Source organism: Dryobates pubescens, chromosome 4 (assembly GCF_014839835.1).
Source record: "Dryobates pubescens isolate bDryPub1 chromosome 4, bDryPub1.pri, whole genome shotgun sequence".
NCBI lineage: Eukaryota > Metazoa > Chordata > Aves > Piciformes > Picidae > Dryobates > Dryobates pubescens.
This window is the reverse complement of record NC_071615.1, coordinates 18,109,116-18,134,087: the sequence shown is the minus strand read 5'-3', so window position 1 is coordinate 18,134,087 and position 24,972 is coordinate 18,109,116. Positions and strand designations below refer to the sequence as shown.

At 65.0% G+C, this 24,972-nt stretch overlaps 1 protein-coding gene across 1 annotated transcript in view; it reads left to right on the top strand.

Annotated features, from left to right (window-relative positions):
- The first annotated feature begins 4,925 nt into the window (after window positions 1-4,925).
- ABCA3 (ATP binding cassette subfamily A member 3) overlaps window positions 4,926-24,972 on the top strand; it is a 64,030-nt gene continuing 43,983 nt past the window's right edge. The window contains exons 1-5 of the mRNA XM_054180720.1: window positions 4,926-5,032; window positions 13,675-13,767; window positions 20,202-20,466; window positions 22,333-22,460; window positions 23,377-23,542. Coding sequence (XP_054036695.1) covers window positions 13,714-13,767; window positions 20,202-20,466; window positions 22,333-22,460; window positions 23,377-23,542 — 613 coding nt within the window. The 5' untranslated portion in view covers window positions 4,926-5,032; window positions 13,675-13,713. The remainder of the gene's footprint in view (window positions 5,033-13,674; window positions 13,768-20,201; window positions 20,467-22,332; window positions 22,461-23,376; window positions 23,543-24,972) is intronic.

The window sequence follows — 24,972 nt, the reverse complement described above, 5'->3', positions numbered from 1 at the left end:
GGCAGAGGGGCAGCAGCAGCGTGATGGGTGTCCCTGTGCCGGGCAGGGGGTGGCCCCAGCAGCTGTCCCCTGGGAGTGACCCCACGGGAGGTGGGCAGGTGGCAGAGCAGAGCCAAGGATCTCCGGGACACGCAGGCCAGCGGAGGCTGCAGGAGCAGGGGGCAGGCTGGGAGGGGCCGGTTCCTCCTTTCAGACGCTGATGGAAGATCTCAGCGAGGGGCACCCCCCAGGCAAGCCCCCCCCCCCAGCTGCCTGACACCCCACAGCCCTCTCCTGGCAGCGTGGTCCCTGCTCGGTGCGGGTCCCCAGCACGCTGCCCGGCCCGGGTGGAGCTGAGTCACGGCGGGGCCGCTGCTTGCGACACCTCCTGCCCCTCCTCGCAGCGGCCAGCAGCAGCACGGCAGTGCTCGCTTCGGCAAGGCTGGCTTCGGCAAGGCTCGCTTCGGCAAGGCTGGCTTCGGCAAGGCTCGCTTCGGCAAGGCTCGCTTCGGCAAGGCTCGCTTCGGCAAGGCTCGCTTTGGCAGTGTTCGCTTCGGCAAGGCTCGCTTCGGCAAGGCTCGCTTCGGCAAGGCTCGCTTCGGCAAGGCTCGCTTCGGCAAGGCTCGCTTCGGCAAGGCTCGCTTTGGCAGTGCTCGCTTCGGCAAGGCTCGCTTCGGCAAGGCTCGCTTCGGCAAGGCTCGCTTTGGCAGTGTTCGCTTCGGCAAGGCTCGCTTCGGCAAGGCTCGCTTTGGCAGTGTTCGCTTCGGCAAGGCTCGCTTCGGCAAGGCTCGCTTTGGCAGTGCTCGCTTCGGCAAGGCTCGCTTCGGCAAGGCTCGCTTGGGCAGTGCTCGCTTCGGCAAGGCTCGCTTCGGCAAGGCTCGCTTTGGCAGTGCTCGCTTCGGCAAGGCTCGCTTCGGCAAGGCTCGCTTTGGCAGTGTTCGCTTCGGCAAGGCTCGCTTCGGCAAGGCTCGCTTTGGCAGTGCTCGCTTCGGCAAGGCTCGCTTCGGCAAGGCTTCGGCAAGGCTCGCTTTGGCAGTGCTCGCTTCGGCAAGGCTCGCTTCGGCAAGGCTCGCTTCGGCAAGGCTCGCTTTGGCTCTCACCACGCGGCTGCCTTCAAAGGAGGCCACCCAGAGGAGCTGCGGGAGGCAAGAGGGAAGGTCCCGGGCAGAGCCAGGAGGCTCTCATTGGGGAGGATCACACTCAGGCTCCAGCAGGGGTGTGGGTGAGCGGCTCAGCCCAGGCCAGCGTCAGGCTCCAGCCTGGCCCCGCGGGCACTGACTGCCCCAGATCCTGCCCAGCACCACAACCACCTGTAGCAAAGCAGCTGGCTGCAGGGGGCAGCTGAGACGGGGCCAGAGACCCCACACTGTGGGGAGTGCTGGGGTGCAGACCCAGGGGGAGACCTTCACCCCAGGACCCCAGCAGGGAGGGGCTGGAAGGGAGCTCTGGAGCTCCAAGCCCCTGCCCCAGCAGGGCACCCCCAGCAGCTTGCCCAGCAGCACAGTGCCCATGAGTTGAAACCTTCTATGTCCAAGTTTGTCTCCACTGGGCCTTGTCTTGGCCCCCTCCACTTGCCACCCACCCCAGGTATTGATAGGCATTGATCAGATCCCCTCTCAGCCTTCTCTTCCCCACACTAAACAGCCCCAGGGCTCTCAGCCTCTCTCCACAGGGGGCAGAGACAGGAACACATCCAGGCAGGTTTGCAATGTGTCCACCCCAGGAGACTCCACAACCTCTCTGGGCAGCCTGCTCCAGGCCTCCAGCAGCCTCACCCCAAACAACTTTCTCCTCCTGCTCAGCTCCAACCTCCTGCCTGACACTTGCTGCCCCTTGCCCCTTGTGCTGGCCCTGGGCAGCACTCAGCAGAGCCTGGCCCCAGCCTCTTGCCCCCCACAGCTCCTTTAGCTCTTGCTGAGCATTGCTCAGCTGCCCTCTGGGGCTGCTCTTCTGCAGGCTCTCAGCCCCAGGGCTCTCAGCCTTTGCTGCTCCCAGAGCTGCTCCAGGCCCCTCAGCAGCTCTGCAGCCTGCCCTGGGCTCTCTCCAGCAGTTCTCTGTCCCTCCTGAACTGGGGAGCCCAGGACTGGACCCAGGACTCCAGATGTGGCCTCACTAGGGCAGAGTAGAGGGGCAGAACCTCCCTTGCCCTGCTGGCCACACTCTTCCTCATGCCCCCCAGGCCACCATTGGCCTTCTTGGCCATGAGAGCACATTGCTGGCTCCTGGGGAGCTTGTTGTCCCCCAGCACTCCCAGCTCCTTCTCCCTGGAGCTGCTTCCCAGCCAGGCTGCCTCGGTCACCCTGCAGGGCACAAGCTCTTGTCCCCAGGCCAGCTCCTTCCTGCCCCCAAGCCCTGCAGGGAGCTGTGCTGGATGCTGCTGAGCAGATGTGTGCCAGCAGGAGCCCTTTGCTCTGGGCTGGTGGCTGCTCCCTGGCAGCCCAGCTGCAGCTCCACTGGTGTCTGTGGAACCAGCCCCCAAGCAGAGCACAGCCAGCAGGGAGAAGCCCCCCAGGAGACTGCTGTGGGGCCAGAGCCAGGGCTGCAGCTCACTCTGGGTGCCCTAGGAAGCCAAACTTTGGGTTGTGCCAGTGACAGGAGCAAAGTGACTGAGGTGGGAGCTGGGGGTGTTGAGGCTGGAGCAGAGGAGGCTGAGGGAGACCTCCTTGCTCTCTGCAGCTCCCTGAGAGGAGGCTGCAGCCAGCTGGGGCTTGGGCTCTGCTCCCTAGGCTCAGGGGACAGAAGCAGAGGCAATGGCCTGAAACTGTGCCAGGGGAGGGTTAGGTTGGAGAGGAGGCAAAATGTCTTTGGTGGCAGAGTGGTCAGGGCCTGGCAGAGGCTGCCCAGGGAGGTGGTGGAGTCCCCATGCCTGGAGGGGCTGCAGAGCCCTGTGGCCATGGCAGCTGGGGCCAGGGTTTGGTGGCCATGGTGGGGTTGGGTTGGTGTTGGCCTGGCTGCTCTGGGAGGGCTTTGCCAACCTAACCCCATTCAGTGATTCTATGATTCCAGCTCTCCAGACACCAGCAGTGCAGTCACTGCTGTCCCCTCCTTCCATCTCTCCACCCACCCATCCCTCCCACCCATCCCTCCCTCCATCTATCCCTCCCTCCCTCCCTCCCTCCCACCCATCCATCCATCCCTCCCTCCCTCCATCCCTCCCTCCATCCTCCATGGGTGGTGTTGGAGCCTGACCTTGCCCTGGCTCTTGCTCTGTCTCTCTGGGGCACAGCAGGTGACTACAACCCCCCCAGATGAGAAGGTGGCAGCAGGCACCACCTCCCTGCTGGGCACTGCAGCATGCAGCTAGATGGAGACCCCCCAAGCACAACTGCTCCTCTCTGTCCTGTGGAGGCAGGCCGAGGCTTGAGGCTGCCCTTCCCCTTGGCCTGCTGTCACCCAGGCACGGAGAGGGTCCCTGTGGCACCCCAAGCAGCTGCCTGAGGGGCACATCGTGCCCCCTGCCATGCAGCAGACCTGTGCCAAGTCCCGGTTGTCCTTGTGCCAGTCCCTCATCCCCACCCTCTGCTTCTGCAAGCGTTCCCCATGCTGCTGTTCCTGGCAGCAGCAGCCAGCCTGGCTCCTCCAGCCCCTCTGCCTGCCAACTTGGCAGCTGGCAGCAGGAGCAGGCAGGGCTGGCAAGGGCTGGGCAGGGCTGGAGGCACTTTCATCCTTATCTGGAAGGTGGCACTCAGCAGCAGGCAGAGTGGGCACAAGTGTGGGGCTCCCACGCAGGCTGCCCAGAGGGAGCGGGCAGGGAGGGCAGCGTTCCCACGCACACTGCCCAGCCGGGGCTGGCACAGAGCTGGAGTGGGCACCCAAAGGGCCATGGTGTGCAGCGCTGGGATGGACAGACAGATGGACAGACACGCTGGCACAGGCCCTGCACCGGGCATCGGGCAGCCTTCAGCACAGCAGCCCTCGGAACACAGCTGGGAGTCCGTGGGCACAGGTGGCCCTGGCACACACATGGCCCCTGGCACACACAGGGATCCCTGGCACACACATGGCCCCTGGCACACACATGGCCCCTGGCACACACAGGGATCCCTGGCACACACATGGCCCCTGGCACACACAGGGATCCCTGGCACACTCTCTCACACACACCACTCACCCTCACTCACACTGGCACTGGCACTGGCACTCTGTCAGTGTCCCTGTCATTCATCCTGGCACTCACACTCACACTGTCACTGTCACTCACACTGTCACCCAGCCTGTCACTGACACTGTCACTGGCACTCACCCCGGCACTGGCACTGTCACACTGTCACCCAGTCTGTCACTCACCCCGGCGCTGTCTCTGTTCCTGTCCCTGACCCTGGCACTGTCTCTGTCACTCTGTCAGCGTCACTGCCACTCACCCCGGCGCTGTCCCTGTCACTCGCCTTGGCACTGGCACTGTCGCTCTGTTGGTGTCCCTGTCACTGTCACCGTGGCGCTGTCCCTGTCCCTGGCACTGTCACTCTGTCAGTGGCACTGTCACTCGCCCTGGCACTGTCACTGTCACTCTGTCGGTGTCCCTGTCCCTGACCCTGGCACTGTCACTCTGTCAGTGGCACTGTCACTCGCCCTGGCACTGTCACTGTCACTCTGTCGGTGTCCCTGTCCCTGACCCTGGCACTGTCACTCTGTCAGTGGCACTGTCACTCGCCCTGACCCTGGCACTGGCACTCTGTCGGTGTCCCTGTCGCTCACCCCGGCGCTGTCCCTGTCCCTGTCCCTGTCCCTGGCACTCTGTCAGTGGCACTGTCGCTCACCCTGGCGCTGTCTCTGTGCCTCTGGCACTGTCCCGGTCCCTCACCCCGGCGCTGTCGCCGTCCCCGTCCCTGACCCTGGCTCTGTCACTCCCGGCCGGTGACGCACGCGCCCCCCCTCCCCCCTCCCTCCCCGGGGCCCCTCCCGGCGCGCGGCGCCTGCGCGTGCGGGGCGGGTCCCGCTGCGGGGCGGGGCGGGGCCGCGGGACCGAGCCGGGGCCGGAGCCGGAGCCGGAGCCGGGACCGCAGCCGGAGCCTCCCGGCCCGGTCAGCGGCTGATCGCGGAGCGGGACCGGAGGGTGAGTATCGGCGAGGCCCTTCGCGGGGGGGCAGCGGCCCTTGGGCTGCCGGTTCGGGGCGGCCCCGCCCGGGGCTGCGGCAGCCGCCGGGGCCCTTCGCTCGGCTCCGCCCGCTGCAGGCGCCGCGCTCCGGTCCGGGCCCAATAGGGGTCCCCCGGCCCGGGCCCGGGATGCTGGGCCGGGGGCGAGACGCAGCGGGAGCAGGAGGCGTCCGCACGGCCGGATCCCCGGCGGGTAGCTCCGCGCCCCTGCCAGCCCCCGCCGGGGGTGCCCGCACGGCCTGCCAGCCCCTGCCAGCCCCCGCCGGGGGTGCCCGCACGGCCTGCCAGCCCCCGCCGGGGGTGCCCGCACGGCCTGCCAGCCCCTGCCAGCCCCCGCCGGGGGTGCCCGCACGGCCTGCCAGCCCCTGCAGGCGGGTGAAACCCCCGATAGCCGGGAGAAGGGCCGCGGGCTGGCGGTGACCCGGCTGCCACCCGCCCCTGCCCTTGCCACCCCTCCCCGCCGCTCCGTGGGGCTGCCGGTGACCGAGCAGGTGACAGCTGGCAGGCGCCGCAGCGCGGGGCTGCCGCCATCGGGCACCGCCGGCTCCTCCCGCAGCTACAGCCCGGCCGCACTCGCGGCTCGGGGCTCCGAGCCCCGGCTCCGGGGAGCTGTTTCTGCTCTGCTTAGCCCTCGGCAAACACGGTCCCGGCACGGGCAGCCCCCGCCGAGGGTGGGTTTGCCGTGGGCTCACTGCATGTCCTGGGTGGCACAGAGCTGGGGGTGGCTTGCACCGCGGCTGGCACGAAGTCCTCCCTGGGCTCCAGTCCTGGTTCCTTTGCCAGGTCCAGGAGGCCACCGGCTTGGCTCTTGACCTGTCCCTGGCCTCGCCACTGATGGTGGGCACAAAGCACCAGCTCTGATGCAGCAGCTTCTTCCCTCCTCTCCTGCTGCTGCCTGAGCGTGGGGGCACACTCTGGATATAACCCAGGAGCTTGCCAAGCTCCCCAGACCCACCAGCCCCCTCCTCACCTTGCTCTGGGGCAGCAGCCTGAAGCCCCAACCCTCCCCCCCTGCCCAGCGCTGGAAAGAGGACCCAGCCTCGGTGCTGTTTGTCTTTGCTTCTCTGTTTCACAGCCTGAAGTTCCTCTCTGGGGAGCAAGCAGAGCCAGTGGGGAGCAGTGGGGTGCTGGTTTGGCAGGGGGGTGCCAGCAGCCCCTCTCACCCCACCCAGCTCCTTGGTGCCCACAAAGTTTTATTGCTGTTTGCACAACCTCCTGCACTGCAGGAGTGGTTTTTATGGGCAGTGTTGTGACTCTCCTGCCTCCATCAGCAGCAGGAGGGAAGGAAATGCCAGCAGGGAGGGCTGTGTGTCACTGGACACCTGTGGCTGGTCCAGGGGCCAGCAGCCCTGGTGGTTTCTGGCAGGAGCTGGCTGGAGGAGAGGGGACTTGCAGGGCGTGCAGGCTGCGGGAATCCCTCACTCTTCCCCTGAGTGTGGCCAAGCCAAGGCCTTCCTCCTGCCCTGGGGGCTTCCAGTTGCCAGCATGGGCCCTGCAGGGAGCAGTTTTGTGCTCCAGCTGCAGCATGCAGAGCACTCAGGTACCAGCTATAGATCACAGGATGTCAGGGGTTGGAAGGGACCCAAAGAGATCATCCAGTCCAAGCCCCCTGCCAGAGCAGGAGCAGAGAGCCCAGCACAGGGCACACAGAACACATCCAGGCAGGGCTGGGGAGGCTCCAGGGAAGGAGACTCCACAACCTCTCTGGGCAGCCTGCTCCAGGCCTCTGGCAGCCTCCCAGGGCAGAAGTTCCTCCTCCTGTTGGGGTGAAACCTCCTGGGCTGCAGTTTCCATCCAGTGCCCCTTGGCCTATCCCAGGGCACAGTGAGCAGAGCCTGGCCCTGGCCCTCCCTGACCCCCAGCCCTCAGCTATTGATAGACATTGATCAGATCCCTCTCAGCCTTCTCCTCTCCAGCCTCAGGGCTCTCAGCCTCTCCTCCCCAGGCAGTGCTCCAGGCCCTGCAGCATCCTTGGAGCCTCCCTTGGCCTCTCTGCAGCAGCTCCCTGTGCCTCCTGAGCTGGGGAGCCCAGAGCTGGCTGCAAGCTTCCAGGGGAGGTCTCAGCAGGGCAGGGCAGAGGGGGAGGAGAAGCTCCCTGGCCCTGCTGGCCACACGCTGCTGAATGCCCCCCAGGACCCCCTTGGCCCCCAGGGCACATTGCTGTGCCCTGCAGCCCTTGCTGCCCCCCAGCACTGCCAGCTGCTTCCCAGCAGATCCCTTCCTGACCTCCGCTGGGTGCCACCATCCTGGGCACCGCTTGGTGCTCGTCGTGACCATGGGGCTGGAGGAGGCACTCAGCAAGGTCTGCAGGGCTGACACAGTGCCTGTGGGTGAGGAGAAATGCTGATTTTAGATGAGGAAACAAAAAGGGAAGAGCAGTGTCTGCCATTTGCAGCCTGGTTTCTATGGGAACAGGACACCAGAAGAGCAGAGCTGCAGCGAGGGCTCTAAAATAGCTGCCGGCAGCACGTGGCCTCTGCTCGCCTCACCCTGCCACAGCCACGCGTGGAAGTGGGGCAGGAGATGGGCCCAGGGTGCTGTGCCTTCATCTCTGCCCATCCTCGTCCCCAGCCCTTGGCAGGAGGCTGGCAGCTGGCACAGGGGGGCTCTGCGCTGCGTGGTGGCGCTGGCCGGGCAGCGAGGGAGGCCCTGCCTGGCTTCCCCCTGTCCAGGCTGTGGGCAGCAGCCCAGGAGGCTCTCAACAGAGCCACAGAATTTCAGGGGCTGGGAGGGACCTTGAAAGCTCATCCAGTCCAACCCCTCTGCCAGAGCAGGAGCACCTAGGGCAGGACACACAGCAACACATCCAGGCAGGTCCTGAGTATCTCCAGAGAGGGAGACTCCACACCTGCCCTGGGCAGCCTCTTCCAGGGCTCTGGCACCCTCACAGGGAAATAATTCTTCCTCCTGCTTCCATGGAACTTCCTCTGCCTCAACTTCCACCATTGCTTCTTCTGCTGTCACTGGGTACCACCCAGCAGAGCCTGGCTCCAGCCTCTCAGGACTCTTCTTTTAACACTGGTGAGGTCTCCTTCCTCACTGAGCTCCCTGGGCACAGCCAGGGCAAGTCCACACTTGCCTGTTCAGCAGGCTGGCCCTGCCCACAGCTGGGGGGCTGCAACTGGTTGGTCTTTAAAGGTCCCTTCCAACACAAATCATTCTGTGATTCTCTGAACCTCTGAGACTCTTCCTCCTGCCCTGGTCTGGCCTGGGAGCAGGGGAAGGGAGTTAGAAGTCAACCAGGTTGGAAAAGACCTCAGAGATCATCAAGTCCACCCTGTGACCTAATCCCTAACACCTCCTGAGAGCTAAACCATGGCACTAAGTGCCACATCCAAGCCTTTGAACACCTCCAGGGATGGGGACTCCACCACCTCCCTGGGCAGCACAGCCCAGTGGCCAATTCCTCTTGCTGGGAAGAACTTTCTCCTCCCCTCCAGCCTAAACCTCCCCTGGCACAGCTTGAGACTGTGTCCTCTTGTTCTGCTGCTGGCTGCCTGGGAGCAGAGCCCAACCCCCAGCTGGCTCCAACCTCCCTGCAGGGAGTTGCAGAGAGCAAGAAGGTCTCCCCTGAGCCTCCTCTTCTGCAGGCTAAGCAACCCCAGCTCCCTCAGCCTCTCCTCCCAGGGCTGTGCCCCAGACCCCTCCCCAGCCTCGTTGCTCTGCTTGCCCTCCTGCCTTGCTGCACACAGTGGTGGGGTCAGGCAGCAGAGCATCTCCAGAGGGCACAACCTGCCCTGCTGCTGGTCAGGAGCTGTCCTGCCAGGCACAAGCAGTGGTCTGAGGCCATCTGTGGCCTCTGAGGCACCATCTGTGCCCAGCTCTCCCTTGCTGCCAGGCGGTGGTCCTGGAGGGCTGCTCCCAGGCATCTCAGGGCTGATCCAGACAGCACCTTCCAAAAACAAAACACAAAAAGGTTTTCTCTTTTGGATTGAAAAACCAACAAACAAACACCCTGAAAATCATCCCTGTGGCTGCCCAGAGCCTGCAGAACCATTTCCACCCTCCACATCTCGACCGACTGGGCAGATGGGCAGAGGCCAACAGGATGGCATTCAACAAGTCCCAGTGCCAGGGGCTGCACTTTGGCCACAGCAACCCCAGGCAGAGCAGGCTGGGGGCAGAGTGGCTGAGAGCAGCCAGGCAGAGAGGGACCTGGGGGTGCTGGTGGACAGCAGCTGAACAGGAGCCAGCAGTGTGCCCAGGGGGCCAAGAAGGCCAAGGGCATCCTGGCCTGCAGCAGGCAGAGTGTGGCCAGCAGGAGCAGGGAAGTCCTTGTGCCCTGTGCTCAGCACTGCTCAGGCCACCCCTGGAGTCCTGTGTCCAGCTCTGGGCTCCTCAGCTCAAGAAGGACATTGAGAGACTTGAAGGTGTCCAGAGAAGGGCAACAAAGCTGGGGAGGGGTCTGGGGCACAGCCCTGGGAGGAGAGGCTGAGGGAGCTGGGGTTGCTTAGCCTGCAGAAGAGGAGGCTCAGGGGAGACCTTCTTGCTCTCTGCAACTCCCTGCAGGGAGGTTGGAGCCAGGTGGGGGTTGGGCTCTGCTCCCAGGCAGCCAGCAGTAGAACAAGAGGCCACAGTCTCAAGCTGTGCCAGGGGAGGTTTAGGCTGGAGGTGAGGAGAAAGTTCTTCACCGAGTGAGTTGTTTGTCATGGGAGGTGGTGGAGTCCCCATCCCTGGAGGTGTTCCAGAGGGGATTGGATGTGGCACTTGGTGCCATGGGTTAGTCATGAGGTCTGTGGTGCCAGGTTGGGCTTGATGCTCTCTGAGGTCTCTTCCAACCTTGGTGAGACTGTGAGGCTGTGATTCTGTGAGCTGGCCAGAGGAGCTCCCTTGCAGCTGAGCAGCTTCCTTCCCCCCCCCCGGGTGAAAGGTCCAGCCCAGGTTTTCTCGGAACCCTTCAGAGCTTGGGGGCAGTTTCCTGGCACTGGTGGCAGTTTGCTGCCCTCCTGGAGTGTTTGTGCAGCCCTGCAGCAGCCTCTGTGTGGTGCTTGTGCTGGCCAAGAGCTGCTTGACATTTTCTCAGCGACCTTCTGGCCCCACAAACCTGGGGCAGGCATTTGGGGGGTGAGGGGGGCAGCTTCCTCTTTGAGGGTGTGGTAGGGCAAGCAGCCAGGAGGGCCCTGGGGGCAGGAGGTGGCAGCTGCGGGAGCCCAGCAGCCTTCGCCAGCCGCCGCTGTCCCCTTTGTGCTCTTTGAGAGGAGCAGAGAAGCCTTTCGATGGCCTCCAGTCGCTGTGGATTCCCTTCCAGCCGGCAGGGGAGGAAGGGCTCTGCTCCTGGGGGGGTTCATCTGGAGGTGTGGCAGACCCTGCTGGCTGTGGGGTGTGGGGTGTGGGGCCGGGGCCCTGCTGCGGGGCTGCCAGGGGCGTTTCGGGCAGGGCACCGGTGAGCTGGCAGGGGGCACGGCGAGCTGGCAGGGGGCACCGGTGAGCTGGCAGGGGGCACAGCGAGCTGGCAGGGGGCACGGCGCTCTGTGCTGAGCTCCAGGGGGGCAGCTGGAACCCAGCAGCAGCTGCCCCTGCAAGGCCTCCTGTGCCCTCCCACCCCTGCTGCCTGTTTAGTGGGTCCTTGACAGACACTTCTAGGCTGCAGGGGTGGGCATGGGCTGCAGGGGTGGGCTTGGGCTGCAGGGGTGGATCTGGGCTGCAGGGGTGGGCCTGGGCTGCAGGGGTGGGCTTGGGCTGCAGGGGTGGATCTGGGCTGCAGGGGTGGGCCTGGGCTGCAGGGGTGGGCATGGGCTGCAGGGGTGGACCTGGGCTGCAGGGGTGGACCTGGGCTGCAGGGTTTGGCCTGGGCTGCAGGGGTGGATCTGGGCTGCAGGGGTGAGCCTGGGCTGCAGGGGTGGATCTGGGCTGCAGGGGTGGGCATGGGCTGCAGGGGTGGATCTGGGCTGCAGGGGTGGATCTGGGCTGCAGGGGTGAGCCTGGGCTGCAGGGGTGAGCCTGGGCTGCAGGGGTGGATCTGGGCTGCAGGGGTGGGCATGGGCTGCAGGGGTTGGCCTGGGCTGCAGGGGTGGGCCTGGGCTGCAGGGGTGGGCATGGGCCTGGGCTGCAGGGGTGGGCCTGGGCTGCAGGGCTGGGCCTGGGCTGCAGGGGTGGACCTGGGCTGCAGGGGTGGCCCTGTCCTGCTGTCTGCTGCCCAGAGCAGGATCCTCCAGCACAGGCAGCCCTTGCTGCTGTGGAAATCTGCCCCCCCTGCCTGGAGTGGCAAACAGAAGCTGGCTTTGATTTTGGCCTGGGCTGCAGGGCTGGGAATGAGAAGGTGCTCAGCCAAGCCAGAAGGCAGCTCCTGGGGGGCCTGAGGAGCTGGTGGCACAGGGCAGGATGGGTGGCTGGCTGCTGGCTGCCTTCCTGCAGCCCTCCGAGGCTCGTGGCTTGCTCTCGCCACGGCTCGGTGGCTGCCAGCTGCCAGGGCTCTGCCCACGGCGTGCTGGGAGCCCAGCTGGGGCTGCCAGGCTCCCTTCCCACCCCTTCTGGGGCTCAGGCACAGCCTCTTCTCCATTGCACCCTGTGTTAGAACAAGGATGGAAATGGCAGCCCAGGAGGTTCCACCTCAGCAGGAGGAGGAACTTCTGCCCTGGGAGGCTCCCAGAGGCCTGGAGCAGGCTGCCCAGAGAGGTTGTGGAGTCTCCTTCCCTGGAGACTTCCCAGCCCTGTCTGGATGTGTTCTGTGTGCCCTGTGCTGGGTTCTCTGCTCCTGCTCTGGCAGGGGGCTTGGGCTTGATGATCTTCCAAGGTCCCTTCCAACCCCTGACATCCTCTGATCCTATGATTCTCCTCTCACTGTGGCACTCTCAGCTCCCTGGGGCTAAGGAGCTGGCAACCCTCCTGCCTGGGGCTGCATAAGCTGCTGCTGAGCCTCTGCTGGGGCAGTGCTGCTCCCCCCTTGTCTCTGCAGCAGCTTCCACAGAGCCATGGAAGCATTTAGGCTGGGAAGGACCTTTTGTGATCCATTCCAACCATCTTTGGTGCTGTCAGGCTTTGGAGCCCAGGCTTGCAAGGTGAGCCTGGCAGCTGCCCACCCAGGCAGGGTGCAGCCAGGCTGAGGGGTGCTGCTGTGACCCAGCTGGGCCCCGTTGCTGTGGGAAGAGGGGGGCTGCCCTTGGGGGCTGCTGGGCTGGGGCAGCGTGGGCAGGTGGCTCTGCTGGTGCCAGGGCTGCCCTGTCTCTGTGCCACGCTGCTGGTGACTCACTGTGAGTGTGCAGTCACAGCCCTGGCTCCTGGTGGGACAGCAGAGCTTTGTCAGGAGACAAAAACCCCCAGCCTGGAGGGCTGGCAGATGCTGCCCAAGAGGGGGAGGGCAGGAGCCTGTCCCAGCAGCAACCTGCCCTGCCCCTTCCTCAGCCAGGCAGGGGCTCTGCTGGCAAAGTGCTGTGAGCATTGCACAGCCCCATCCTGTGTGCTGCAGGAGCACAGGGGTTGGAAGGGACCCAAAGAGATCATTGAGCCAAGCCCCCTGCCAGAGCAGGAGCAGAGAACCCAGCACAGGGCACACAGAACACATCCAGACAGGGCTGGGAAGGCTCCAGGGAAGGAGACTCCACAACCTCTCTGGGCAGCCTGCTCCAGGCCTCTGGCAGCCTCCCAGGGCAGAAGTTCCTCCTCCTGTTGAGGTGGAACCTCCTGGGCTGCAGTTTCCATCCACTGCTCCTTGGCCTATCCCAGGGCACAGTGAGCAGAGCCTGGCCCTGGCCCTCCCTTCCTGACCCCCAGCCCTCAGCTATTGATAGACATTGATCAGATCCCTCTCAGCCTTCTCCTCTCCAGCCTCAGGGCTCTCAGCCTCTCCTCCCCAGGCAGTGCTCCAGGCCCTGCAGCATCCTTGGAGCCTCCCTTGGCCTCTCTGCAGCAGCTCCCTGTGCCTCCTGAGCTGGGGAGCCCAGAGCTGGCTGCAAGCTTCCAGGGGAGGTCTCAGCAGGGCAGGGCAGGGGGGGAGGAGAAGCTCCCTGGCCCTGCTGGCCACACTCTGCTGAATGCCCCCCAGGACCCCCTTGGCCTCCTTGGCCCCCAGGGCACATTGCTGTGCCCTGCAGCCCTTGCTGCCCCCCAGCACTGCCAGCTGCTTCTCCCTGGGGCTGCTCCCCAGCAGATCCCCTCCCAGCCTCTGCTGCTGCAGTTGGTTCTCCCTGCCCAGAGGAGGAGGCACAGCTTGGGATCTTCACCAGGCCCAAACCCCTGGGCTGTAAGGGCTTTACCCCTGGGCTGTAAGGGCTTTGTGGCTTCTCCAGGCTGCTGTCTGCTGTTCTGGCTTTCAGTGCTCCCCATGCCTAAGGAGAGCTCTTCCCTGCCTGCCTGCTGCTGGGGAGGGCTCCCTGAGCCTGCCAGGCTGGGGCTCTGAGGAGCAGCTGGGGTCACTCTGGTGGCTTGCAGCAGGAAGCACAAGCTCAGGCCCCTGAGGGTCAGCAGTGACCCTTGGAGAGGGAACACAAGAGTTTTTGTTCCCCTGCTTGGAGCCAGGCTGGAGGCAGAGAGCTGCCCAGGGGCTGCTGGGGGGTGGGAGGTGGGGTGGGGTGCTGGGGGTGGGAGATGGGGTGGGGTGCTGGGGAGTGGGAGGTGGGGTGCTGCCCTCCCCTGAGGGGCATTCACCCCTCTCCTCTCTTGCAGGGTGCTGAGGAGCAGCAGTGGTCCCCTTCTGATGGGAGGATGGTTGTGCTCAGGCAGTTTGGGCTGCTGCTCTGGAAGAACTACATCCTGCAGGTAGGCTGGCACCGAGCTGCTGGGCACAGCACAGCCTGATGCCCCAGCAGGCCTTCACCACCAGGGCCCAGGGCATCTCCTGGAGGCCAGCTGGTTGGTCTGTGCCCATGGTGTCATCTTGTGCCAGGGAGAGTTGGGCAAAGCTATGTGTCCCTGTGCCCTCTGGCACACACTGTGCTGCTGCTTCCTTTTGCCACCCAGCTGTGAGCTCAGCTCCCCCTGCTCCAGGGACAGCCTCCTGGGGGCGTTCTTCAGCTCCTCTGGAGGTGCTGATTGCTGCCCCCCCCAAAGTCAGGCCAGATGGGGCCCTGAGCAGCCTGGGCTGGTAGGATCTGTCCATGCCCTTGACAAGGGCGTGGGACTGGGTGACCTTGAAGGTCCTTTCCAGCCCAACCCCTTGGCTGGTTCTCTGCACAGTGCCCCCAGACCCCCAGGGCCCAGGTTTTCTGTCCTCCCACACAAGCATCTTTGGGGGGGGCTTAAAAAGTGAACCCAGCCTCATCCTGGCATCTCTCCCAGCCCTGTGTGGCAGCTCCCTAATGAAGAAGGATGTTGAGTCCTCCAGGGGCTCTTTGCCTGCTGACTGGCAGCATCTGCCTGCTGCTGGAGGAGGCTTTTACACCGCGGGGCAGGCTGCGGGCAGCCGCTGGCACCCAGAGCCAGGCCTGGCAGAGGCTGGAGGAAGAGGAGGGAGCAGAGCTCACCACAGCCTGGCTTGGCACTGGCACTCCTGGCTTGGCACTGGCACTCCCCCTGCTGCAGATGTGGGCTTCAAAAATAAACAAGAGGAAGTGGCCTGGTCTGCCTGTGCTGTGCTGCCTCTGCTGCCTGTGCTGCCTGTGCTGTGCTGCCTGTGCTGTGCTGCCTCTGCTGGCCTGTGCTGCCTGTGCTGTGCTGCCTGTGCTGTGCTGCCTCTGCTGCCTGCTGCCTGTGCTGTGCTGCCTGTGCTGTGCTGCCTCTGCTGCCTGCTGCCTGTGCTGTGCTGCCTGTGCTGTGCTGCCTCTGCTGCCTGTGCTGCCTGTGCTGTGCTGCCTGTGCTGTGCTGCCTCTGCTGGCCAGTGCTGCCTGTGCTGTGCTGCCTGTGCTGTGCTGCCTCTGCTGCCTGCTGCCTGTGCTGTGCTGCCTGTGCTGTGCTGCCTCTGCTGCCTGTGCTGCCTGTGCTGTGCTGCCTGTGCTGTGCTGCCTCTGCTGGCCTGTGCTGCCTGTGCTGTGCTGCCTGTGCTGTGCTGCCTCTGCTGCCTGCTGCCTGTGCTGTGCTGCCTGTGCTGTGCTGCCTCTGCTGGCCTGGGCTACCTGTGCTGGGCTGCCTGTGCTGTGCTGCCTGTGCTGTGCTGCCTCTGCTGGCCTGGGCTGCCTGTGCTGTGCTGCCTGTGCTGTGCTGCCTCTGCTGGCCTGGGCTGCCTGTGCTGTGCTGCCTGTGCTGTGCTGCCTCTGCTGCCTGCTGCCTGTGCTGTGCTGCCTGTGCTGTGCTGCCTCTGCTGGCCTGGGCTGCCTGTGCTGTGCTGCCTGTGCTGTGCTGCCTCTGCTGGCCTGGGCTGCCTGTGCTGGGCTGCCTCTGCTGGCCTGGGCTGCCTGTGCTGTGCTGCCTGTGCTGTGCTGCCTCTGCTGGCCTGGGCTGCCTGTGCTGTGCTGCCTCTGCTGCCTGCTGCCTGTGCTGCCTGTGCTGTGCTGCCTGTGCTGTGCTGCCTCTGCTGGCCTGGGCTGCCTGTGCTGTGCTGCCTCTGCTGTGCTGTCTATGCTGTGCTGCCTGTGCTGCTCTGTGCTGTGCTGCCTGTGCTGTGCTCTGCTGTCTGCTGCCTGTGCTGCCTGTGCTGCTCTGTGCTGTGCTGCCTGTGCTGTGCTCTGCTGTCTGCTGCCTGTGCTGCCTGTGCTGCTCTGTGCTGTGCTGCCTGTGCTGTGCTCTGCTGTCTGCTGCCTGTGCTGCCTGCTGCTTGTTGCCTGTGCTGTGCTGCCTGTGCTGCTCTGTGCTGTGCTGGCTGCTGCCTGTGCTGTGCTCTGTGCTGTGCTGCCTGTGCTGGCTGCTGCCTTGGTGCCTTTCAGCAGCAGAGTGTGAGCAGAGGGAGGTGCAGCAGGGCTGATCTGCAGCCAGGAGCGTGCTCCGTGGGGGTGGTGGGCGCCTGCACATCCCCCTCTGCACCCCAGACCCGTGTAGGGTGCTCTGGCTGTGCTCCTGTGTGGCCTGCCCTGGGTGCCCCTGCTCTGGCAGGGGGGTTGGCCTGGATGCTCTCCAGAGCTCCCTCCCAAGCCCTGCTCTGCAGGGGGCACAGCAGCATTCTCCGGGGCCAGGGAGCCTCTCGCTGCTGTGCTTCTTGAGCCGGCTGCCATCCCCCCTGCCCCACACCTGCCCCCCAGCCAGGCCCTGCCCTGCCCCCCAGCCAGGCCCTGCCCTGCCCCACACCTGCCCCCCAGCCAGGCCTCTGCCCTGCTCCACACCTGCCCCCCAGCCAGGCCCTGCCCTGCCCCACACCTGCCCCCCAGCCAGGCCCTGCCCTGCCCCCCAGCCAGGCCCTGCCCTGCCCCACACCTGCCCCCCAGCCAGGCCCTGCCCTGCCCCCCAGCCAGGCCCTGCCCTGCCCCACACCTGCCCCCAGCCAGGCCCTGCCCTGCCCCACACCTGCCCCCCAGCCAGGCCCTGCCCTGCCCCACACCTGCCCCCAGCCAGGCCCTGCCCTGCCCCACACCTGCCCCCCAGCCAGGCCCTGTCCTGCCCCACACCTGCCCCCCAGCCAGGCTCTGCCCTGCCCCACACCTGCCCCCCAGCCAGGCCCTGCCCTGCCCCCCAGCCAGGCCCTGCCCTGCTCCACACCTGCCCCCCAGCCAGGCCCTGCCCTGCCCCACACCTGCCCCCCAGCCAGGCCCTGCCCTGCCCCCCAGCCAGGCCTCTGCCCTGCTCCACACCTGCCCCCCAGCCAGGCCTCTGCCCTGCTCCACACCTGCCCCCCAGCCAGGCCCTGCCCTGCCCCACACCTGCCCCCCAGCCAGGCCCTGCCCTGCCCCCCAGCCAGGCCCTGCCCTGCCCCACACCTGCCCCCCAGCCAGGCCTCTGCCCTGCTCCACACCTGCCCCCCAGCCAGGCCCTGCCCTGCTCCACACCTGCCCCCCAGCCAGGCCCTGCCCTGCCCCCCAGCCAGGCCCTGCCCTTCCCCCCAGTCAGGCCCTGCCCTGCTCCACACCTGCCCCCCAGCCAGGCCCTGCCCTGCCCCCCAGCCAGGCCCTGTCCTGCCCCACACCTGCCCCCCAGCCCGGCTGCTGCTGAGGATGCTGAGCTCCTGAGGTCCGGAGGCGGCCGTGGGGCGCTAGCTGGCTCCCAGCTGGGCAGCCCTGGCTGGGGGGAGGTGGTGGTTATGGAGAGTGCCCCCTGGCAGCTCGGGAGCAGGGCAGCTGAGATGGGCCTTTGACACCATCCCCCACAGCAAACCCCAGGCCAAGCTGTCAGCCCCTGGCTTGGGCAGCAGCTCTCTGAGCTGGGTTAGGAACTGGCTGGAGGCTGAGCCCAGAGAGTGGTGGTGAATGGTGCCACAGCCAGCTGGCAGCCAGGCACCAGTGCTGTGCCCCAGGGAGCAGTGCTGGGCCCTGTGCTCTTTAACATCTCCATTGATGACCTGGAGGAGGGCATTGAGTCAGGCATCAGCAAGCTTGCAGATGACACCAAGCTGGGAGCAGATGTTGGTCAGTGAGAGGGCAGAAGGGCTCTGCAGAGGGACCTTGCCAGGCTGGGCACATGGGCAGAGGCCAACAGGATGGCATTCAAGAAGTCCAAGTGCCAGGGGCTGCACTTTGGCCACAGCAACCCCAGGCAGAGCTACAGGCTGGGGGCAGAGTGGCTGAGAGCAGCCAGGCAGAGAGGGACCTGCAGCTGAACATGAGCCTGCAGTGTGCCCAGGGGGCCAAGAAGGCCAAGGGCATCCTGGCCTGTAGCAGGCAGAGTGTGGCCAGCAGGAGCAGGGAAGTCCTTGTGCCCTGTGCTCAGCACTGCTCAGGCCACCCCTTGAGCCCTGTGTCCAGCTCTGGGCTCCTCAGCTCAAGAAGGACATTGAGAGACTTGAAGGTGTCCAGAGAAGGGCAACAAAGCTGGGGAGGGGTCTGGGGCACAGCCCTGGGAGGAGAGGCTGAGGGAGCTGGGGTTGCTTAGCCTGCAGAAGAGGAGGCTCAGGGGTGACCTCATTGCCCTCTACAACTACCTGAAAGGTGGTTGTGGCCAGGTGGGGGTTGGGCTCTTCTCCCAGGCAGCCAGCAGCAGAACAAGAGGACACAGTCTCAAGCTGTGCCAGGGGAGGTTTAGACTCGAAGTGAGGAGAAAGTTCTTCCCAGAGAGAGTCATTTGCCATTGGGCTGTGCTGCCCAGGGAGGTGGTGGAGTCCCCATCCCTGGAGGTGTTCAAGAGGGGCTTGGATGTGGCACTTGGTGCCATGGTCTGGTCATGAGGTCTGTGGTGCCAGGTTGGACTGGATGATCCTTGGGGTCTCTTCCAACCTTAGTTATACTGTGAGACTGAGACTGTGGCTTGTGCCGCAGGCTGAGCCCTCGGGGAGCCGCTCTGGAGACAGCCCAGCAGGGAGGCTGGGGGGGAGGAGCTCGGTAGTACATCAGCAGCAGGCAGCCGGTCCTCCAGAGCTGCACTTAGAAACCCATCAGACATCTGCAGCCTTGGCTTCCATCAGGGCGGCCTTTGGAAAGGCTTCTCCTTGCCCTGCCTGCAGCTGCCACCTCCTGGCCATGCTGCCAGGGCTGCTGCCAGGGCCAGAGAGGGCAGCTCCTCTGGGGCCTTTGGCTTTGGCAGGGCTGCTGAGAGCTGGGGTGGTGTGGGGAGGGGTGGACACCCCCTGTGCCCCCTCCTGACAAAGCAGGGCTGGGCCCCTGCCTGAGGGCTGAGCTGCTCTCAGCTGATCAGCTCCTGCCCCACGGAGGCTCTGCCCACCTTGGTGTGACCTCAGCTGCTGCTTCCCCCCCCCAGTTTGAAGAATAAAACCTGATGGGGAAGCACTTTGGAGCAGTTGTGCCAGGCCCAGGGGGGATGGTTTGAACTGCAAGAGGGAGCTTGAGAGTAGGGAGAAGGGAGAAATGTTTGGTGCTGAGGGTGGGGAGAGCCTGTGCCAGGCTGCCCAGAGAGCTGGGAGCTGCCCCAGGGCTGGCAGCAGTGCAGGGCAGGTTGGTTGGGGCTGGGAGCAGCCTGCTCTGGCTGTTGGAGTAGAGGAGTTTTAAAGGTCCCTTGCCAGGCAAACCAGTCTGGGTTCTATGATTCCACTCTGCAGAGGGATGAGAAGTGTAGCTCCATGCTCAGCACAGCTCCACTCCTGGCAGCTGAGAGCTGCAGGGGCTCTGGTGGCAGCTGAGAGCTGCAGGGGCTCTGGTGGCAGCTGAGAGGCTCTGGTGGCAGCTGAGAGCTGCAGGGGCTCTGGTGGCAGATGTGCTGCTGCCTGCAGCCCTTGGTTGGTGCAGGCAGGGGAGCAGAGCAGTGAAGAGCCCTGCTGGGCACAGATCCATGCCATCTGGGATGGGTGCCTGACCTCTGCAGAGCTGCTCCTTGTGCCATCCTGGCCCAGCACAGTGATCTTTGGTGATCCAGGCCCTGGCACTGCAGGAGGTGCTGTAAGCAACACTGAGTCTGCAGCGCTGCCAGGGAGAGGCTCTGCTGTGGCATCCAACCCAGCTGCTGAGCTGGCAGAATAGTGAGAGTAAACCTCCTGGTACTCCTCCTGCCTGCTGTCCCTCCTCTTTCCAGCCTGGCAGAGGGCAGGGTGGCAAACCCCCTGCCTTGTAAAGCCCTTCTTAGCCAGAGCCCTCACAAGAGGTTAATGCTGCTGGGCACATGTTCTGAGAGAGCAGCCCTGAAGCCCTGTACCCAGAGCTGCTCCCTGCTCCTGGGGACACCTCAGGAGCTGTCACTGCAGGGATGGAGGTCTGGCATCCTGAAGCCCTGCACCCAGAGCTTGCTCCAGGCCTCCAGCAGCCTCACCCCAAACAACTTTCTCCTCCTGCTCAGCTCCAACCTACTGCCTGCCACTCTCTGCCCCTTGTGCTGTCCCTGGGCAGCACCCTGGCCCCAGCCTCTTGCCCCCCACAGCTCCTTTAGCTCTTGCTGAGCATTGCTCTGGGGCTGCTCTTCTGCAGGCTCTCAGCCCCAGGGCTCTCAGCCTTTGCTGCTCCCAGCAGCCCCTCAGCAGCTCTGCAGCCTGCCCTGGACTCTCTCCAGCAGTTCTCTGTCCCTCCTGAGCTGGGGAGCCCAGACCAGGTCCCATGTTCTGGATGTGGCCTCCCTAGTGCAGAGCAGAGCAGAGGCATTGCTGTTCCCAGGCTCCGGAAGACCCCAGGTTGTGAAACCTTCTGAAAGGCAGCAAAGCTTCAGCTGGGTGTTGCCTGCACTGCCTGCAGCCCCTGGCTGGGTCTGCTGCAGCGTTCCCATCTCACCCTGGATCCCTTTCTGCCCCCTGCAGAAGCGCCAGATCCTGGTGACGCTGATCGAGGTCTGCCTGCCGCTGCTGTTCGCCGCCATCCTGATCGCCCTGCGGCACCGAGTGCACTCCATCAGCCACCCCAACGGCACCCTCTACCCGCCCCAGCCCCTGGATGACCTCCCAGCCTTCCTCCACCGCCGCCCCCCCGGCAACCCCTGGCAGCTGGCTTACGTCCCCTCCAACAGCAGCGCCGCCAGGAGCATCGCCGAGGCGGTGGAGAGGGCTCTGCCCATCAGCATCCGAGGTGAGTGGTGCCCAGGGTGAGCGGCACCCAGGGCTGCCTCCGGGGTGAGTGGTGCCCAGGGTGAGCTGTGCCCAGGGTGAGCGGCGCCCAGGGCTGCCTCCAGGGTGAGCGGGGCCCAGGGCTGCCTGCGGGGTGAGCGGCACCCAGGGCTGCCTGCGGGGTGAGCGGGGCCCAGGGCTGCCTGTGAGGTGAGCGGCACCCAGGGCTGCCTGCGGGGTGAGCGGCACCCAGGGCTGCCTGTGAGGTGAGCGGCACCCAGGGCTGCCTGCGGGGTGAGCGGCACCCAGGGCTGCCTGCGAGGTGAGCGGCACCCAGGGCTGCCTGTGAGGTGAGCGGCACCCAGGGCTGCCTGCGGGGTGAGCGGCACCCAGGGCTGCCTGTGAGGTGAGCGGCACCCAGGGCTGCCTGCGGGGTGAGCGGCACCCAGGGCTGCCTGCGAGGTGAGCGGCACCCAGGGCTGCCTGTGAGGTGAGCGGCACCCAGGGCTGCCTGCGGGGTGAGCGGCACCCAGGGCTGCCTGTGAGGTGAGCGGCACCCAGGGCTGCCTGCGGGGTGAGCGGCACCCAGGGCTGCCTCCAGGGTGAGCGGGGCCCAGGGCTGCCTGTGAGGTGAGCGGCACCCAGGGCTGCCTGTGAGGTGAGCGGCGCCCAGGGCTGCCTGCAGGGTGAGCAGGGCCCAGGGCTGCCTGCAGGGTGAGCAGGGCCCAGGGCTGCCTGCGAGGTGAGCGGGGCCCAGGGCTGCCTGCGGGGTGAGCGGCACCCAGGGCTGCCTGTGAGGTGAGCGGCGCCCAGGGCTGCCTGCAGGGTGAGCAGGGCCCAGGGCTGCCTGCAGGGTGAGCAGGGCCCAGGGCTGCCTGCGAGGTGAGCGGGGCCCAGGGCTGCCTGCGGGGTGAGCGGCGCCCAGGGCTGCCTGCGGGGTGAGCGGGGCCCAGGGCTGCCTGCGGGGTGAGCGGGGCCCAGGGCTGCCTGCGGGGTGAGCAGGGCCCAGGGCTGCCTGCAGGGTGAGCAGGGCCCAGGGCTGCCTGCGAGGTGAGCGGGGCCCAGGGCTGCCTGCGGGGTGAGCAGGGCCCAGGGCTGCCTGCGAGGTGAGCGGGGCCCAGGGCTGCCTGCAGGGTGAGCAGGGCCCAGGGCTGCCTGCGAGGTGAGCGGGGCCCAGGGCTGCCTGCGAGGTGAGCAGGGCCCAGGGCTGCCTGCGGGGTGAGCGGCGCCCAGGGCTGCCTGCGGGGTGAGCGGCGCCCAGGGCTGCCTGCAGGGTGAGCGGGGCCCAGGGCTGTGTCCGAGGTGAGCGGGGCCAGGGCTGCCTGCGAGGTGAGCGGGGCCCAGGGCTGCCTGCGAGGTGAGCGGGGCCCAGGGCTGCCTGCGGGGTGAGCGGGGCCCAGGGCGTCAGTTCCCCAAGGACAAAGTAGTTTTGGAGGTCTTGTTGCACTGAATGTTTCAGCTCCTCCTGTTCCAGAGTGACAGTGGTCAGGGTTTGCTCTGGCAGGGGAGCTGCCTCCTGCTGTCTGGCCCCAGCCTCTTGCCCCCCACAGCTCCTTTAGCTCTTGCTGAGCATTGCTCAGCTGCCCTCTGGGGCTGCTCTGCTCCAGGCTCTCAGCCCCAGGGCTCTCAGCCTTTGCTGCTCCCAGAGCTGCTCCAGGCCCCTCAGCAGCTCTGCAGCCTGCCCTGGACTCTCTCCAGCAGTTCTCTGTCCCTCTGGAGCTGGGAAGCCCAGGACTGGACCTAGGACTCCAGATGTGACCTTGCTATGGCAGAGTGGAGGGGGAGAAGAACCTCCCTTGCCCTGCTGTTTTTGGGGGTGGTTGAACATCAGCCCCTGAGGAGCTGCCATGCTGTGTGCCCACATCTGCCTTCCTTGCCCTCTCTGCAGCTCAGGGCTTCGCCTCGGAGCAGGACTTTGAGGACTACATCAGGACCGACAACCGCTCGGGCAGCGTGCTGGCTGCCATCGTCTTCAGGCACCACTTCCCCCACAGCACAGCCCCTCTGCCCCTCCAGGTGAGCAGGACAGGGGGCACAGAGGCACAGGGGGGCTGAGGACATGGGGGTGGGACAGGCAGCACCCCCCTGCCCCACACAGCACAGGTTCGCAGATTGCACCAGGTCGGAAGGGACCCTCCGAGGTCTTCCTGTCCAACAACCCTGCAGGCAGCAGGGAGGGAGGAGCAGATTCAGATAGGATGTGAGGATCAAGTTCTGCACCAGGAGGCTGCTGGAACACTGCAACAGCTTGTCCAGGGAGGTGCTTGGGGCTTCATCCCTAGAGAGATTCAAGGTGAGGCTCAACAGGGCTCTGGGCAGCTTGAGCTAGTGGAGGATGTCCCTGCTGAGTGCAGGGAGGCTTGGACTGGATGAGCTTTGGAGGTCCCTTCCAACAACACAGAATGGTCAGGGTTGGAAGGGAGCTCAAGGCTCAGCCAGCTCCAACCCCCTGCCATGGCCAGGGACACCTCACACTGCAGCAGGTTGCTCACAGCCACCTCCAGCCTGGCTGCAAACACCTCCAGGCAGGAGGCTTCCACCACCTCCCTGGGCAACCTGTGCCAGGGTCTCACCACCCTCCTGGGCAACAACTTCTTCCTCACAGCCAGTCTGAATCTCCCCACTTCTAGTTCTGCTCCATCCCCCCCAGGCCTATCCCTCCCTGACACCCTCCAAAGTCCCTCCCCAGCTTTCTTGTAGCCCCCTTCAGACAGTGGAAGGCCACCAGAAGGCCTCCTCAGAGCCTTCTGCTCTCCAGACTGAACAATCCCAGACCTCCCAGTGTGAACTTGGGGATCTGTCTGAATATCTCCAACTAGATCAGGCTGCTTAGGGCCACATCAAGTCTGATCTTGAATGCCTGCAGGGGTGGGGCCTCCACCAGCTCCCTGGGCAGGCTGGACCCCTCAGAGGCTGTGGCTTCTCCTTGCAGGTCAGCTATGAGCTGCGCTTCAAGTACAGCCCGCGGAACGCGCCCCGCAGCGAGCAGACGGGGCTGAACCCCAACCTGGACCGGGACTGGCACACCAGCTACCTCTTCCCCCTCTTCCAGCTGCCTGGGCCCCGGGAGGCCAAGTATGCTGATGGGGGGACACCAGGTGAGGCCTCCTGTCCTCTGCTGTGGGCTGCTGCAGGGCCAGAGAGGGGAGGTGATGGCCTCTGCTGCAGGGCAGCGTGGTCTTGCAGAGTTGCAGGATGGCTTTGGTTGGGAGAGACCTTTCAGAGCTTTAACCCAGCTCTGCCAGGTCACCACCAAACCATACCCTCAGCACCACATCCCCATGGCTTTCAAACACCTCCAGGGATGGGGACTCCAGCACTGCCCTGTGCAGCCTGGGCCAGGCTTTGACAACCCTTTTGGGGAGGGAACTGTTCCTCATGGCCAACCTGAACCTCCCCTGGCACAACCTGAGGCCATTTCCTCTTGACCTGTCAGTCACCCATGGCTCCAAGTGCCACATCCAATTCCTTTTTGAACACCTCCAGGGATGGGGACTCTACCACCTCCCTGGGCAGCACATTCCAGTGGCTAATTCCTCTTTCTGGGAAGAACTTTTCTCCTCACCTAGAGCCTAAACTTCCCCTGGCACAGCTTGAGACTGAGGCCTCTTGTTCTGGTGCTGGTTGCCTGGGAGCAGAGCCCAAGCCCCAGCTGGCTGCAGCCTCCTCTCAGGGAGCTGCAGAGAGCAAGGAGGTCTCCCCTGAGCCTCCTCTTCTCCAGGCTCAACACCCCCAGGTCATAGAATGGGCTGGGCTGGAAGGGACCTCCAAAGGTCATCTAGTCCCAGGTCCCTCAGCTGCTCCTCCCCAGCCCTCTTCTCCAGACCCTTCCCCAGCTCTGTTGCCCTGCTCTGGCCCTGCTCCAGCTCCTCAAGGTCCTTCTGGGAGTGAGGGCCCCAAAACTGAGCCCAGCATTCAAGGTGTTGCCTCACCAGAGCTGAGCACAGGGGGACAGTCACTGCCCTGCTCCTGCTGATCCAGGCCAAAAGGGATTCACTGAGCTTTTAAGTAATTCATTTGAAGTAATTAAATGAATTCTCTTAAAGGAATTCTGATGATTTTTTTTTCAATTAATCTATTCAATGCAGCTTTTTTTTTGTTGGTTTTTTTTTACTATTTGTTTACTTTTTATCCTATTTCATTCCATTTCCCCCCTGTGACTTCCTGGCCACCACTGGCCTCTGGGTAGCTTCCTCCGAGCAGGTTGGGAGGAGAATCAATTTCCCTCCCCTCCAGGTTTTAAAACCTCCATTCATTTCTTGTCCTGCTTTTTTTTTCTTTCCAAGGATTTTAATGGAAAAACCTCCCTGGGGGGCTGGAAGTGCTCAGTGGTTCTGGTGCTGCTGGGAGGCTAACCAGAGCCACTCTGTGGTTTGGGAGGAGATGCCAGCCCAGCCAGCCGGAGGCAGCGGGCACGGGGCTGGCGCTGGCCCAGGAGCTGCTCTTTGGGAGCTTCCTCTGTGGCTGCAGAGGGATAACCCCCTCGGGGGGTTGGCTTTCTCCTTCTGCCACTCCATTAGGTGTTGAC